The 17,144-nt window shown below is 33.6% G+C and overlaps 1 protein-coding gene across 2 annotated transcripts; it reads right to left on the bottom strand.

The window, feature by feature from the left end:
- Nucleotides 1-666: 666 nt before the first annotated feature.
- Nucleotides 667-17,017, bottom strand: ND-ACP (NADH dehydrogenase (ubiquinone) acyl carrier protein). Of its 2 annotated transcripts, none has more exons than XM_069828379.1 (4): nucleotides 16,818-17,017; nucleotides 13,265-13,387; nucleotides 3,903-3,990; nucleotides 667-1,358 (listed from the first exon to the last, which is right to left on the bottom strand). In XM_069828379.1, the coding sequence occupies exons 1-4, from the start codon at nucleotides 16,977-16,979 to the stop codon at nucleotides 1,267-1,269; spliced, it is 465 nt and encodes a 154-aa protein (XP_069684480.1). In that variant the 5' UTR covers nucleotides 16,980-17,017; the 3' UTR covers nucleotides 667-1,266. The 2 variants fall into 2 exon arrangements, with proteins under 2 accessions (XP_069684480.1, XP_069684481.1); XM_069828380.1 differs by lacking the exon at nucleotides 13,265-13,387 and adding an exon at nucleotides 13,097-13,210.
- Nucleotides 17,018-17,144: the final 127 nt, after the last annotated feature.

Genomic DNA, 17,144 nt, shown 5'->3' with positions numbered 1-17,144 from the left:
ATGGCGACGACTGAACTGCATGTTAGACTTAAATTATATGAAAAAGACGAATGAAGTGGAAAAGCTAACAAATAACTAAAAAATTTCATTCACAGCAATCGACAGCTTATCGTTTCGTAATCTAAGTCCAGACTATATGTAATCTTGATAGTAGTATAAATTCACCTCTGATGGTAGCTAACACAAATCAGAACCATGAATTCTCAGAGGCAAATGAGATGTAAACAAACATGTGCACTTAAAAGTCTAATAAGATGAAGCCAGGTACCACGAACTTCAGCTTCCTGTTAAAAGAAAATATAGCCTACCTAGAAACTTTAGGGAAATCTGTGATGCAATGTGCAAATAGAAATCGCTATTATTAATATTCCACTCAGAAATATAAATCAAAATACGCAATATACGAAATACAACAAAATTAAAGCTGTTTATAGAAATGGAAATGTCGAATCTTCGTCTACAAAGATATATCACTACTTTAAAAATATCTTAATATTTGTAGCCATGACAATAGTTTAAATTATGAACTGCACTTAGCAGTGCAGTACACGGACACCAGCAACACATGATGAAAAGTCTCACCTGTACAGTGCAACACTATCAGTGGCAATGGGTTAAAACACATCGACAAAATTCATGTAAGAAAAGTGAAGACCATCAGAATAATTATCTGGGGAGAAGAGAAATCCACATTTATTTGTATACAATGTTTCATTAATTTATCTCATTAGCTTAACAAAATAAATGCCTTATGCTAGAGAAATGTTCCAACATTGATATATGACAAGTTTTGGTTGTTACTTATTGCATCACAACAGGACACACATGACCCAAGATATACGAGTACATCCCGAAAAAAAAAAAAAAAAAAGTTAATAGGTATAGAAATGATATTTTTATGATGATAAGCCTTTTGAGATATGTGTGTGACACAATCAGTTACAAATGGCAGTAGAATCATATCCCACTTACATATTTATTGTTTAACAAACAATTCCAGTAAGAAATTATAGTACATAAGTGCTACATACATAGTGAAACAATATGATAGTATGAGAACTACGTAACAATAAAGCAAAAGTCGTACAAATTCTTCCTATCATCCCGTGGCAGAGCAGGAAGAACATCCCCAGTCTCTGTTGGCTTCAAGAATTAATTTCCGAAATTATTGCATTTTTAACCTTCTGTGCAAATGAAGTGTCAATGCAATAGAACTATACGAAAAAAGTTCAACAATTCTACAAAGGACTGTCCTCACAATTCACTTCAGTCATAAATATCTTCTTTGTCAGCTATGTACTGTACAATGTCAGCAGGTCGAACTAATTTCTCAGCATCTGTATCTGGAATCTCGAAACCTAGAACACAAACAAGTCAGCATTTAATATATCCCATACATTCACAGTAAGTAATGGACATTAAAATGAAAACATAACGTGCATTGTAGTTGAATGTAATCCAGTCCAGGTGAACAGAGATAATTATTTTATTATTTCAATGAAAGTCATACACTTAGAAACAAAAGGAGAAATTACTTTGAGAAAAAACTGAATGATATAGAAACAAATAGAGAGAATAAAAACATTAGAGCTTTATATAAGGGCATAGCGGAATTTAAGAAATTATATTAGGCAAGGGTAAATATGGTCAAGGATAAGAATGGTAACTTGCTTGCAGACTATATCGTGAACAGATGGAAAAACTGTTTTGGGCAACTACTAAATGTACGTAGGCCAAATAGAAATGATCGGGACAATATTCAAATACAAACTGCTGAGCCATTTATATCCGAACTCTCACTTTCTGAAGTCGAAATTGTGAAAGAAAAGCCGAAAAAGTGCAAGTCTCCAGGTATTGATCAAATTCCAGCAGAATTAATGCAAAATGGTGGAAACACATTATCTAGTGAAATTTATAAGCTTGTACTTGCTATTTGGGGAAAAGGAAATCGAACCAGAACAATGGAAGGAGTTCATAATTGTACCTATGTTTAAGAAGGGAAAAGATTAACTGTAGTAACTTTCGAGGAATATTGCTGTTATTGTCGTCGTACAAAATTTTATCCAACATCCTTTTGAGAAAATTAACTCCATATGTAGACGAAATTATTGGGATCATCAATGTGGTTTTAGGCATAACAGATCAACTATAATAATAATCCATGGTGCTACAGCCCATGAAGGGCCCAGTCTGACCAGCTGGCTGCTAGCCTCACGTCCACATGCCAAAGCAGAGGTAACAATCATCCAACCAGAATGGAGGTATAGTGTGGTTAGCACAATGATCCCCCCAGACATTACAGCTGGCTTTAGCAACCGGATTTTGCTATCTATCGTAGCTCCCCAAGTGCATCACGATGCTGGGTAGGTGCCGGTACCACACACTGGCCGAAATTTCATGAGAAAATTTCTTCCCCCATGAGGGCTCGAACCAGCGCACATTCCGTAACGCGAGTCCTAGGCAGGATGCCTTAGACCACAATACCACTGCGCAGGACAATAGATCGACCACTGATCAGATTTTTTGTATTCAACAGATATTGAAGGAAAAAATGGGAGTATAAGAGCACGGTACATCAGTTATTCATAGATTTCAAAAAGGTGTAGGACTCAGTTAAAAGGGAAGTTATATACAAGGTGAACCGTAAGTAATGTCATTAATTTCAGAGGGTTATTCTTTGAGATATTTCAAACAAAGTTTAATACAATTTTGTTCGTTTTTGCTTCCTTTTCGAGACAAAAATTGTTTTATACAAAACATTTCATAGTGTGTTTTGAGAAAGCCATTAATTTAATTCCCAATATACTCAGTCAATTTAAGAGAGCAGCATATTATGATAATAGATTATTGAAAGAATTTTAGTTTTGTCCTTTAAATGTGTAGAATTTGATTCGAACAAATGTAACTTTTCGTTCTGCAAATTAATTTTAATGTTACATTCGTTCAGATCAAATTTCTGCACCTTTAAAGGACAAAACTAAAATTCTTTCAATAATTTATTATTATAATACATACACTGTTCTCTTGAACTGACTGAGCAGATTGGGAATTAAATCAGCATAAGGTGATGCTTTGGCACAGGGACATCTCCTTTTACCATGAACATCAGATAAAATGGAGTGTTGAATGGTTAAGAATTCACATCAATATTACAGTTGCTTTCCTCAATAAAAAATAGCCAATTTGAATATGCGTGAGGACACAGGAGTATAGCCTAGCAACATACATTTCAAAGTGCGCAGAAACCAAATGCTCCTACAGGTCAGACTGGAGTAGGTATTAAGTAATGTAGAACAATGACATCATGCGCGAGTCGAGAAGAGAAGTGCTATGTTTTGAATGTTGCCTGGCTATACTAGTACTACCACCAGGTTCTTGATGATTTAAATGCGAGGCATACTAGTACTACCACTAGAATTAAAGTGTGAGGCCTAATGAACTTCAACATTACTTAATTTTAAGTAATTAGTAGTTACATCTTGAGTTATAGTTTCTAACACAGATCAATAATTCGAACATCCTTTCACTTGAACTTGATAATTCTAACTAAATGAGTAATAGGTAGTAGTTGTTTACATACTTATTTTTTTATTATTATTAATACAAGTGTATATCACACTCCCAGTAAAATAGTGTCGTAATTTGAAAATTGTGATTTGTAAAGATATGCTATTTCCTAATAAAATCTGCTGTAAAAATATTTTAATAAATAGGTACCAAAGCTTTTGATAATTTACCATTTCATTATTAAAATTTCATACCTCCAAACAGTAAAACAGTGTTGGAAAAAATTTACTGAAGTAATATGTAATTTTCTACACACAACAGTATTTTACTGGGAGTGTGACATACAGTTTATGTAGTTATATTAAATTTTGGTCAGTAATTCTGTTTTTACTCACCGAATTCATCTTCCATGGCCATAATGACCTCTACATGATCGAGAGAATCCAATCCTAGGTCATTCATAAAATGTGAATCTAATGTGAGCTGCAAAAAAAGTCACAGATACATGCAATTTCATACAAATACAATTTAACACACAATACAATTTTTCATGCATCTTTGTACTTTTGTTCTTAAATAAAACTTCATTTTTCGGCATGTTACAAGGTATAGAAGAATTCAGTCTTTAAATGATATATCCATCTGTACGTATATGTGCACAAATACACATATCCAAAAAAGTTAAAATATTTACTTGCAAATGACAGAACATCACTTGTAAATGCTATATCATTTACAACTCTGCCTTCAAGATGATGACCATGTTTCTGAGCATTTTCTCTAATATACCATAAAGTGAATATAACATTATTAACTATGTTTTAGAGGTTATTATCAAATTACAACCAAATGTAACAGTCTGTAGTATTGTAAGGAAGCAATTCCAATCAGTGTTTTTTTTTAAAGAAATCTTGTTCTGATGAATACAAAAGTTTGACTAAATAATTCTTCTGCACACACACACACATATAAAATAGTTTATTTCTTCCAATTCTGAAATTATACCAAACTCAAAATCATGCTGTAATAGAATCAAATATATGTAAAATGATCGAGGTCTACTAAATGCAAGAAAAGTGTTAATCACTGCTGTAATATCTGTCAAGTAACTCTTATTTTCATGTAGCTAACATAGTCACACTGCATACATAACCTTTTGTTTAAGTGATAGGCTATATGATATGATCCCACGTTGTGGGATGAGAAGCTATAATGTTAGCAAATATGAAGAAAAATTTTGTTCATTCTAAGATATTATGAAACATAATTAATCTTCGTTTTACGACTATTTCCAGTAATTTTAACTTAATAGGAATGAAAATTCTATGAAGTAGTTTCTACTATTCTGTACACATTCACTGTACAACTGTTTTGAACTGCATTGGCTATAAAGTCTGAGAAATGACAACATAGTAATAGAAGATCAATAGTAAAATAAGAATGACATGAGAAACTCTAGTAATCAGGGAAAATCTGCTTCACAACTATTTTATATCCCAATAAAAATCTCTCAGAATTAATCAAGACTAAAATTTAGGCCCTCTGATGAGATGCCATTAGCTAATTGAACAGAAGACCACAATGTTTCAGATACTATTTTTGTTGAACTTTAATAATGTCAATATACATAGATGGAAAAATAACACCTACCTGAAAACCCTGTGAGATGAGCTTTAATTTTCGAAAGTTTAGCTTCTTAATTTCAGTACAGACCTTACAAGCCACAAGTACTGAGATGTAGTTTGAAATGGTCACATAGCTCAGTGGATAAAGTGCTGACTAGTAATCAAGAGTTGATGGTTCGAGTTACCAGCAGTATACTATTTCATATTCGTTACTTGTTACTTTTGTTTCTCACCATATTCTTTTATAGTTCATATATTTTTATAGATTCTTTTTAGTCTTACGTTATATATTTTACTATCATGGTATCATTAAAAGATGATATCCTTTGAATACAAACTTCAAGAGCATCAATAAATGACAAACTCATAATGGGAATTCATGGCACAACAGCCCATGAAGGATCAAGGCTGACCAGCCAGCTGCTGACATCATGTCCACATGTTACAGCAGAAGAGAACTATTACTCAACCAATATAGGGGTAACATGTGGTCAGCATGATGACACTCTCAGCTGTTACAGCTCGTTTTCGAAACTGGATTTTGCTACCTATCATACTACCCCAAATTCGTCAAGATCCTGGGTGGGATTCATTCCCATACACTGAGCGAAATTTCATGAGAAAAGGACTCGAGCCAGCACTCATTCCATAACTAGAGTCCAAGCATGATGCCATAGACCATGTTATGACATGGGACTTTCTTGAATATACAAAATGAAAATATGTTGTAGAGAGTAAATCAATATGTGACATTAAACAAAGACATTTTTATTTTCAATTCTACTAATAAACTTATTGTTTCTATATTTTATCTATATTTCACATCGATAATTTTTCAGGTTCTAGATGATGCCAGCTGTCATTCAAGGCAAGTTTTTAGAATTCTTGAAATATCTAAAAAAGGCAAACATTCAGTTCAAATTTCGTAATTACCAAAATATAACCAGACAATTGATTTAAATACATTACCATTTGTATATTGTACTTCATTACAGAGAGAGAGAAGAGAAGTATGAACCTTAGATATGAGGAAGGGAAGGGGTGCAATTTTCTAGAACAGTTGCATAGCAGGTGACTGATTGCACCATGGATCACATAAATAGAATTATAGATCTCATTCCTAATGCATCCTTTCTCTTGGTGTTGACAATTTTATTGTTTTCACTGGTAAGATGAGACAACTCCACATCCGACACAAGTTGTATATACTGTAAAGCAATATTAATATCAAAGCTGTGCTGATTGGGTACGATAAAAGTATGTTGCCTACTATAACTGAATAAAAATAATTAAAACATAAACGTATATGTGGCGGATAGGCTTGAACCACTAACCTACATTTAATACGCAAGCAAGATTATGCTATGAGGCTGCATCAAACTGCAACTGCTTCCCTAACAGTTTATGAGGTCTACAAGGAAATTCAAAAGCTACAATTTCGAAAATTGAGACCCATTCAACAGCATTTTTTGGAAGAGTATCTTTTTTCATCTATGTACATTGACCTCATGAAGGTTAAAAACAATCGCTTCCAAAAAACTGTGGACTCCCCTTGTAAGTAAAGATAGAGCCTAATATAGAAAATATGATTTAGCAAATGGCGAAATGAAAGAGGCCCAAATATTATAAGATCTATCTTAATTACCACAGTGAGATTGAGATGTAATAAGTCAATATAAAATATATTTTTTTAAAGTATTACCACAGTCTAGTACATACAGCCACGAAGCTCAATACGTAGTAAAGATGCATCCATAGATAGTTGCTCACCACTAGGATCGCTACTATCGTCTCATTACAGACAATGCAAAATACTACCTGCACAGTCTATTGTTCCTAGTACTCTCATAAACTCAAGCTTTGTGACTGTATATACTAGACTGTGGTATTACTCAACTTTGATTATTATTGCCGCAGTCTCATAGTTAACATGTCGGCATCATACAATAATGTGCGGTGTGCTTTTAGAATATAATTTTGCTGACCGATTGTTGCTCTGTAGGTTTAACTCTAAGCATCACGTTGTCATGTCTACTTCCACAATAAGAATAAGCACTAGTTTGTTATATTATTAAATGGCTATTATTATTATTATTTCATATACGATTACGTTGACATTCTTAACTCTTAATAATAACTCTTTAATAATAATTTTTAATCACATACCTTAATGTTCGTCCTCAGCACAAGACATTGCAACCTCGGTTTTAGCCCACATGGATTAGACAAGTAGGTGTCATTTTATAATAGCAGCAGCTTATTGGTTGCAATATTGAAATTGAGGTGAGTGATTGGAGCGGCGACACAAGAAATTGAAAACAATAATACAATTAAATTTCAAAGACCTGCCGAATGTTATGCATAAGGTCACTCAAAGATCTGCCAAATGTTAAGCATGAGAGCACGGTGATAATAACAATCACAGTGTTAAGTCTCAGAATTGGCCAAGAATCGGTGATTATCAGATTTATCAATCAATGCCATGGTAACTTGAAAGGAAAATTAAATCTTTTGTCACTATTAAAATGAATATATTTCACAATAAAATAATCGCCATTTTGTTGTCTGTGGTTACTGCCACTGCATGAAATTTAATACTATTCCAATGCTGTTACTTCCTTTCAGACTTGTACGAAAACATAAATAAAACATTCCATTATTCGAAGTAATTTGGAAATAAAAGAAGAGAATACAGTGGAATCTCTTTGGTACATTCATTACCATATTTTCCGATTATAGAACGTCTATGGAAGTACCACTCTCAGTTCAACTAAATACATACCAAAACTTCAGTACATTTTCCTATTCATGATATTTAAAGTCCTTTGGTCCTTAGAAAAACGTGTTAATAAGATTCCACTATAAATATATTCGCAGATCTTTGTATATAGTCTAGAACATCTCAGAATATGATTGATGTCTATCCTTTCTATTTAGCATAATTCAGAATGTTTTGAAGATTATGTACACTAATCTATCACCAAATACTGTTAAAGAAACAAAAAATCTAAAGAAAGAATAAAATGTTTTAGAACATCATATTGTGTCAATATTCATTTTCTAAAAAATGTCAGGAATATAAACTTTTTTTGAGGAACAATATTAATATATGATTATTTTGATTATATTCCTCATTTGTAGTAAGACTAATGTAACACTTCAGCAAAAATGGCTTGTATAGCTGTCATACAGTGTGTGTACCATTTCCTTAACACAATAGAAAAATATTTCCATGGGTTATAAAGAGAAGTAATTCTATCATCGGAGCAAATTAGTTCTTCCTACAGTATTTTTTATCCAAATACTGAACAATGCTTTCACCTACACAAGTTATTGAAGATTTGACAGGTAAGACTGCAATGGAGTAATCAAAAGAAGTTTTTGGGCATAGCAAGCATAATCTTATCTAAATGTTCTAATTAATATCAACTTAAGAATATATTTAAAAAATTAGGATAATTCCAGATGTTCCTATCAGTATTCCTCTGTTATCTTCAACATAATAAATATAATATTGTCTTAAAATATGCAATGCTGTAGTTGGGCCAGTATGCCATAGTGTCTAAAATAAGAACTCACTGTTACCATACCAGCAAAAAATATAGAGTCGAAAATATATTAATTATATTTAACTAATTAATCTTTAATATACTTTGAAATGAAACATGTTAGCTATTTGAAAAACGTTATTATTTCAGTATTTGGCACAAAAATAACAGCAGGCATCTCATATTCTTTGCGTCCATTCGTTGTTTTATTGAAAACCATGGTCTGGCACTTCAGGAATAGTTGTGATTTGTTAATTTCAAGCTTTCATACTGCCATGGTATTTTTGCAAGTAATTAACACTAACTTTATGGCATGGAGCCTCAAGAAATCTGATTCCCTAACATTAAAACTTGCGTAGATGTCTTTGCACAACACTAATCTTATGATGTGGCATCTCAAGAATTCTTCTGCAGTGATTCGCTAATTTTAAAACTCGCTCAGGTATAATGCTAGCAGTTTGCTAGAGGAAGGAAATATTGTTACTTTCTGTGCGTTCATGAATCTTGAGTTTTGAGTTAGTGGTTGGAATGCCGAAAGTGGACATTAAAGTCTTTATTTGTGTGTTATAATGAGTTTGCTTAACTGGTTGAGAATTTCTAAAAGGAAACAAATAAAACATAGTGTTTATGATGAAAAAATGAAAAAAGTGATAGCGACAGATGTCAGATGTACAAAATTTCCCAGAACACAACAAGACTTACATTTGGAGGATGGCTGGCTGTTTAAAAACTGTGTCGAAATCAGACGAAGTTAAGTGAAAATTTGAAAGTTCTACCAACAGGTTTTCCAGAATGTTGGTCAGAAGCTCAGTACGATGAACCTATTTTAAGAAAGAGAACAGCTTGTTGGCTGTAAGAAATGGGAAAACTTGGTTTTTCTGTGCAGGTTCAAGTTTGTAAGCTTGGCTTAGGTCTATTCCAAGGCACTTGTTTAAAATCAGCCAAAGAGTGAGTCGATTGTGACAGAGGTTTTGGAAACACTAAGGAAAAGCAGCAAAATGATCTGCGGATAAAGACACATGAACATAAAAAAGCACTACTACTCATACAATATCAGAACAGATTAAGAGTGATGCTAATAAGAAATCTTTAGAAACTGTAGTAGAAAGATGAATGCAGTGTAGTATGAAACAACTACTAAAGTTTAGATCATCATATAAAATTAGAAAATTTGGTAGACCACTCGCTGATTTTCCAGCAGACATTGAAGTTCAGCAGTTAAATGGATTACACTTGGACAGAATTTTACACTCCAAATTTAGCCGCACTAATATCTTGAATCGCATCTACAGAAATTAAATTTAGAATAGCCAAGCATATAATATCAAACAATATTAAATTCAGTGTCATTATAGATGAATCGACTATCAACAATAAGCCTGTACTGGTCATATTTAAAATGTGCAGTGACAGAAAGTACACCAGTCCATTCTTTCTTTTGGTAGAATTTGGTAGACCACTCACTGAACTTAAGACAATTAGTAGTTCGATCAAGAATGCTATAATACAGAATCGGATTTTCTATGGTTCTGATTAAATTTATCTTAAAAATATGGTTGGATTTATTTGTGATAGAGTATCCTTTATTTTGAGAAGGAAAAACCGAGTTGACATTGAGTTACGGAAACTTTTCCACCAACCATTTTAATATCTTTGACAAATTATACTTTGTATGCAGTATGTCCTCAAAAAACTAAATACAACTTCATGCTGCAACTGAGTTGAGTGAAAAGTTCAGTGAAGTTGGAAAGATATTTTCTATTAGATGGGCTGCCTCCAGTACAAGGGCAGTGAAGTCAGTGTGGGGCTGTAGAGTTGTCAGATTTATCTATACTTCCGCAAAAGAGAGATATAACAATTCCAGAAGCTGGTAAGCTATCAAGCGTACTGTTAGGATCTTCGAATCTATGGTACATTTGCCAGAATCTTATGCTGAAGAGGTATTCTCTGCTTCAAAACAAAATATTTTCAAAGAATTGAGCTACACAGCAGCACAAAGATAGTTGAAATAAAGCCTGGTCAATTTCTGAAGCCTGGCAGAAAATATCAAACAAAGGCTTATAAATCTCACACAAGCATCCTACTTACATATACAATGTAAGATTAGTGATACAGAAATGGAAGACGGGCAGAAAAACGATACTGTTAAAAGATTTGGCTGTTGTAAATATAAACAGATATAACCTGTAGTGATACAAACATCTCAAACTTGTGTGAACATTACCACTTTGAAGACAAGCGAAAGTACATTCAGGCCATCAGGAAATATATTGATATCAACATGAAACCACCAGACCTTTCTAGTTTATTACGCATTGTTGTTGTTGGATAGTCAACTGTCCAAAGACAGGTTTGAACCCTATAAGTAACACCAATAAGGCATCACTCATGAGGCAACTAAGCCAGGAGATAAATGAGTAAGGTGGCTAGTTCCTTTCCTCCTCCATTGCATATATCGCTGACTAGTAACATATTACACTAATCAGAGTTCAGATGTATACAAACAATTATTGTTCTTTTTCTGACACATATCGTCATGTGAGATGTGCTGCCTGGTAATACACGTACATATCAGCTAGAATCTCAACCAGAGTCCAGTTACATATTATTATAGATTCTATTTCAATTTCAACTAAAGAATGTGAATGAGCATTACTGTAATGAACGATATCTGTACTAAGAAAAGGAATACTCTTCTAGTAAAAGTGTTCCTAGGTTTTTGTTCCTAAAAAGTGTTGGGCCACCAGTGTCAGCATATAATTTCTTGGCTTATGTGCAATTGTGGCTGCGATCTGGCAGGAGGTCTTCAGAGGAGACTGCATGACGAAGAAGTTTTTTTTTTTTGGGTTATTTTACGACACTGTATCAACATCTCAGGTTATTTAGCATCTGAGTGGCAGTGAAATGAGTCCGGGGTCCAACACCAAAAGTTACCCAGCATTTGCTCGTAATGGGTTGAGGGAAAACCCCAGAAAAAACCTCAACCAGGTAACTTGTCCCGACCAGGATTCGAACCCAGGCCACCTGGTTTTGCAGCCAGACGCGCTCACCGTTACTCCAAAGGTGTGGACATGGCGAAGAAGTAACTTGGAAATGAAGTGCAGTATGAGTTCATATAGAGTCTAAATCTGACCAAGGAGATTTCAACAGTAGCCCCCTAAAATTTGTTTCCAACTACAGCACTGAAAATAAGTCTATTTAAAAGGTTGGTAGGTGATATCACATTCCATATATACGCAATCATGTAAATCTCATTAAAAAAAAAAAAACCTTCAACCAGTTATAAAATTATTTCAATGAGAGTTATGCTCAGACATCTGAAAACATATTTCAATACTGTAATGGCTGTAAGTTTCGATATTATGCTACAACAAAAACTGGCTCATTGGTGAAAAAATCGAATTCACTATTAGAGATTTTTTAAACAAGATTTCTTCAACCCTTGTATGAGCCCAAATTTACGTATTTTGACGTGGAACTAAGTGGATAAAGAATGGGTGTCCTGTGATCAGGAATAATACAAAGCCAAGTGTGCACTCAAGACACATCGATGAGAGAAATTCTAAAAGTCGACTGCCTGACATCCCATGTTTATTGTAATCATATTATAATTTTTATTTTTAAAAATGAATTTGTTTTCAGGTATTCCAAAAAAATACTGTAATTTTTCCCTATAATTTAATTTCTAAATTTGCTACTCCAGATTTATCAAATTGCCATATCTTTATTTATTAATAAAACTTCTGTTACGTAAGCAGTGACACAGAGACAGGGTTAACTGACCACATATTGCTTAAATTTGGCCCATGGAGCCAAAGAAAGCTTTCTACACTCGACTGAATCAAAGATTAGGTTGCTCTTTTGAGATATCAATAATTCAGCGCAGTTGTTTGAAACTAATAATCTTGTTCGATAAACACTGTTGCTTACATTTTATGATTTTCAATAAATAAAGTACTGTACACTACAACAAAACAAAACAGGCTGTTTTGATGCATTATAAAATAAAGTTTTCTTAACAATAAAAATTCTTTCTTCCTGGCTTCTCATCCCATGTTCTGTAACATACTCGAAAGACAATGGTGGGGGGGGGGGGGACTACTTTTTCAATTTAAACATTACTCATTCAAAGAAAAAAAATAATGAACTCCAAAGTACTGTACAAAACAACTACAGGCAATATCTTGTATGAAACACTATGATTTTCGCCATTAATGTGTACAGCAAGTGTTTTAAAATATCTATCCAATTCATAAATTAAGTCAAAGTCAATTATATCATGCATAGGCTACGTATTACTAAATAAAACAGTTCAATTTTATAAACACCAATTTTTGAAAGAAATTTTTACCAGTATATAAGTAAACAAAAAAGTATACCTACAAATATGATAAATTTACACTCAGTTATTTGTACCTTATTGGGATCAACTTTGTCATAAAGTTTCAGTACCAAGAGAACTCTGCCCCGAATGAAATCAAGAGTGAGAGGCTCCTTTGAACTGTATAATCGTTTTGGAGATATCACCCTCTGGAAAGAAAAACACACACACAAAGAAATTGGAATAATATCTAAAATTAATACCTTATCAGCAGTGACCTTGTCATAGGCTCGGCAAACTGTAAGAACTCTATCACGTATTTGATCCAGTGAAGGCTTTGCTTCCGCGAAGTGTCGAATTTGACCTGCCTGCCACCGAGTCAGGCACTGTGAAGGGAAAGGGAAAAACAAGGTCACTCCAAATATAATTGTTTTCATTTGAAGCAATTCGGGATTAAATTAACAGTCATAAACTATGAGAGGAAAAAATTGAAAGACATAACGAATACTACTACAGAAGCTTCTTACTTTTATAAAACTCTGGAACATTCCATGCCAAATCAAACAGAAAAAAATTTTAAGCTAATCTGTCAATTTTTTCAGCATTAAGGATGCATTATGGTGAAATTTGAATTTTCTTAACAGTCTGAGCTAGATCTTTGAAAATTTATACACATATATACATATAAATAGCCTCTGTACAAAATTTCATCTCATTTGGTTTAGAATAATTATACATAGCCTATTATGAATATTTTTGTAAATTGAAATTTTATTTCGAAAAATCACTATTACTCCTACAAATTTCAAAAGTGTTGCCTGAAATTTACTCCACATACCTTTCAAACTCCCTGAAACAGGTGACTGAAGGGGCCTATCTGCATGAAAATTTGTTATGAGGTTCTCTGAACCATGAACAATTTTTTAATGTTAAAAACGAAAAACAGTTTTCAACAAAACTGACAAAATTTAACTTCATTGTATCATTAAATGAACTGACTATGATAACTTGGTAATGGTAGTATGAATTTCCACCAAACATTAGATTGTAATGGGAGGACAATGTAAATTCCATGGATTCCGATGAAATGAAATACATGAATCCCCTCTTTCACATACCTACATTACTAAGTTGATTAGGCCTACATTGTGGTCAATGAAGTCTGACAACCTGTTTATTTATTTAAACAGTCTACCAAATTCCAATGCTTGCATGGAAGATGGTTCATATTTCATGATTTGGCATCGAATGATTCTTCTAATAGCTCCTTAAGGATTCACACAGCAAATTACTTACATTAAACTCAACTTAGTTCAGTTTATAATGCAAAATAACCGCGATAGACTATTAATAAAATTAATGGAACTGTTAACACAAAGTCATGTTTCACAAATAGTTAGAAATAACTTAGATCCAAATTAGGTAAAAATGCTCCATGATCTCTTTCAAATTAAAAAATTTGACCTATTTATGATCTAAACACTAATGCACAATGTGATCTTATCATTCTAATGTTACAGTTAACTTCCTATGTTTGTGCAAGGAAATAAAGTACTTGACAACCCTTAGCACATGCTTTCTGCCTCACCTCCTGTCACGACATCCTGCAAATGAAAATTCCATCACCTTATTCTTAGAACTAATATTCACATTTGCATTCATTCTTTAGGATGTCATGGAGAGGGATGTAGTTGTCAGCTTTTTCTAATTACCAAATATGCACACTGATGAACTACTGTAAAACCTCTGTATAACACTCTCACTTATAGTACTGCCTTTAACATTCATTTTTTCTGTCCCTTGATTACTCCAAATTTAATACAGTTTCTATTAACCCAGAAATTAAATAATTCTTCAAACGAAAATGAATTTTATACCGAACCATGCCAAACCATAGTCGCAGCAAATATCCTGTTTAACACCCTTTAGCATTCTCACTTTAAAGACTTCTTGGAAAAATATTGTCACTGAAATATTCCATCAGAATCCATCACAAGGAAAAATTACTGTATGTTCATAATGCATATGAGGGAGTCTCTCAGTGCAGCATTTGTACAGACATTGGCGATTCACACATCTGGCTCTCAGTAGTTGAATCTATAGATAGCAAGGGGTGCTAGATAGCCTATTTAATTGTTGGAAAGTTGAGTGCTAATGCACCCTCAATACTGTATTTGATATGTAGCAGACAAATGACCAGAACCAATTTAGTAGCAGAAGCAATAGAATTAGAATTATTTTATTAGGGTGAAGTTAAAGCTATCAAGCCTTCTCTTTCACTTCACTATAAATCAATCTGAGGTACAATATCATGATAAATTTTTACATTCAATGAGATTATATGCATACGATAGATGTTAGTAATAATAATGCAACATAATATACAATTTGAAAACATGTAAAATATACAGTAATACAGAAAAATAGCTAACATACAGAGAGTTAAAACAATATTATAAATAAGAATAAATCTTCAGCAAAATCCTTAAGGGACAAAAGAAAATACTAAAATGATATGAAACACTAGCTTACACACAGCCATAAATATAATAAACATGTCCAGCTTCTATCTAATAACTTTCTATGCTTATTTCGAAACATTGTTAGTGTCTGACAGTCTCTGATCTCGTGCGGGAGAGAATTCCAAAGTCGGGAGAGTGCAACACTAAATGACGATGAATATGCAGAAGTTCTATTTTTTTAGCTGGAAATTTAACGACGCTGTATCGACTAGCCTACTAGGTTATTTAGCGTCGATGAGATTGGTGATAGCGAAATGGTATTTGGCGAGATGAGGCCTAGGATTCGCCATAGATTACCTTGCCCAACAAGGTAATCAGCCCAAGAGGGGATATGGTTTGTTTTTAATAAACCTTTGAAACTTCTGTAATGCCTGAAGAACAATTGGAATGCATTTGGTTGACAGGGGGACCTGACCGTAACAACATACTTTCTTAAATAGGCCAACCCTTAAGTTATTTAAAATAAGATTGTGCAAATTTGGCCCAGCTAAACTATCAGTGAGGTAGTTCCCTTCGCACTCCGCTTGCATATACGAATCTGTGACAGATGTTAGGTTTGGTTAGTTTAGGTTTTTGTTATGTATGCCTTGCATCTACGATCAACTGCATTTCCAAAAAAATCCTTATAAATTAAACTATTTTTACTTCTCAAATCACCGGCACTACCTCGGCGCTGGTTTCACCCAATAAGTTATTGGTATATTATTCTAGTATTTCCTATCTGAAATAAAATATGTAGGCTATTCATTTTTAAAGAAATTATGCTAAAACCATGCCTAAATGTAACACTCCTCTCATAAATGGCTGAACGGTGTTCTCAGGTACTTTCTTCTCGCAGGAACTATAGCCTAATTCCTTCCGCATAGGCAGGCCTACATCGCGGTACAGATTTCATCAGTTTGTCTTCTAAAGAACAAATGCGGAAATTTACGATGAGTAGACATTAAATCCTTCAATCTGTGTGCAGACATCACATCCTTCAATCTACGTATAAATAAAACATTAAATTGAAAATCCCTAAATGTTTTCCCTTCATAGGTTGAAAATTTTCGCAAAATCATTAGACCTGGGACTACCTGCTGCAAGGTACCGATAAGGATCAAGATAGGCCTACTGTAATTACAACTTTAACCTTAAATGTATAAGTATCCACAGCATAAAAATGAGTCCACAATTAAAGATCATACTCATTATTATAAGCGGTATGTAGTGTCGGCAGGGTCGCCGACTTAATTATAAATCCCAAACAGATCAGGCTACTAAGATTGTAATAGGATGGAATATTTCTTAATACCTGAATCAAGGGCGTTTTGTGAAGAGCATGTATGTGACTCCAAGATTTTGTATGAATGTCATTCTGCTGAATTCCAATTAAAGCTGCTCGAGACAATGTGCCTCTCAATATACATACATTTCTCACCAATGAATGGCGAACACTATTCATCAACGCTGCCATTTTCTTGCAGTCCTCTACGGAGTGAAAATACCCATGATACCCCAGAAACGAGTTATATAAAAAAAATAATCTCTCGTTGGTCGTGTCCCGTCTTAAAAAAAAACAGGTACAGCTCCTTCATTCTCTCATTTTAGCTCGTTGGAATTAAGATCCATTGTGCAAATT

Source organism: Periplaneta americana, chromosome 6 (assembly GCF_040183065.1).
Source record: "Periplaneta americana isolate PAMFEO1 chromosome 6, P.americana_PAMFEO1_priV1, whole genome shotgun sequence".
Lineage (NCBI taxonomy): Eukaryota > Metazoa > Arthropoda > Insecta > Blattodea > Blattidae > Periplaneta > Periplaneta americana.
The sequence above is the reverse complement of the archived record's forward strand: the minus strand, read 5'-3'. Positions and strand labels throughout refer to the sequence as shown.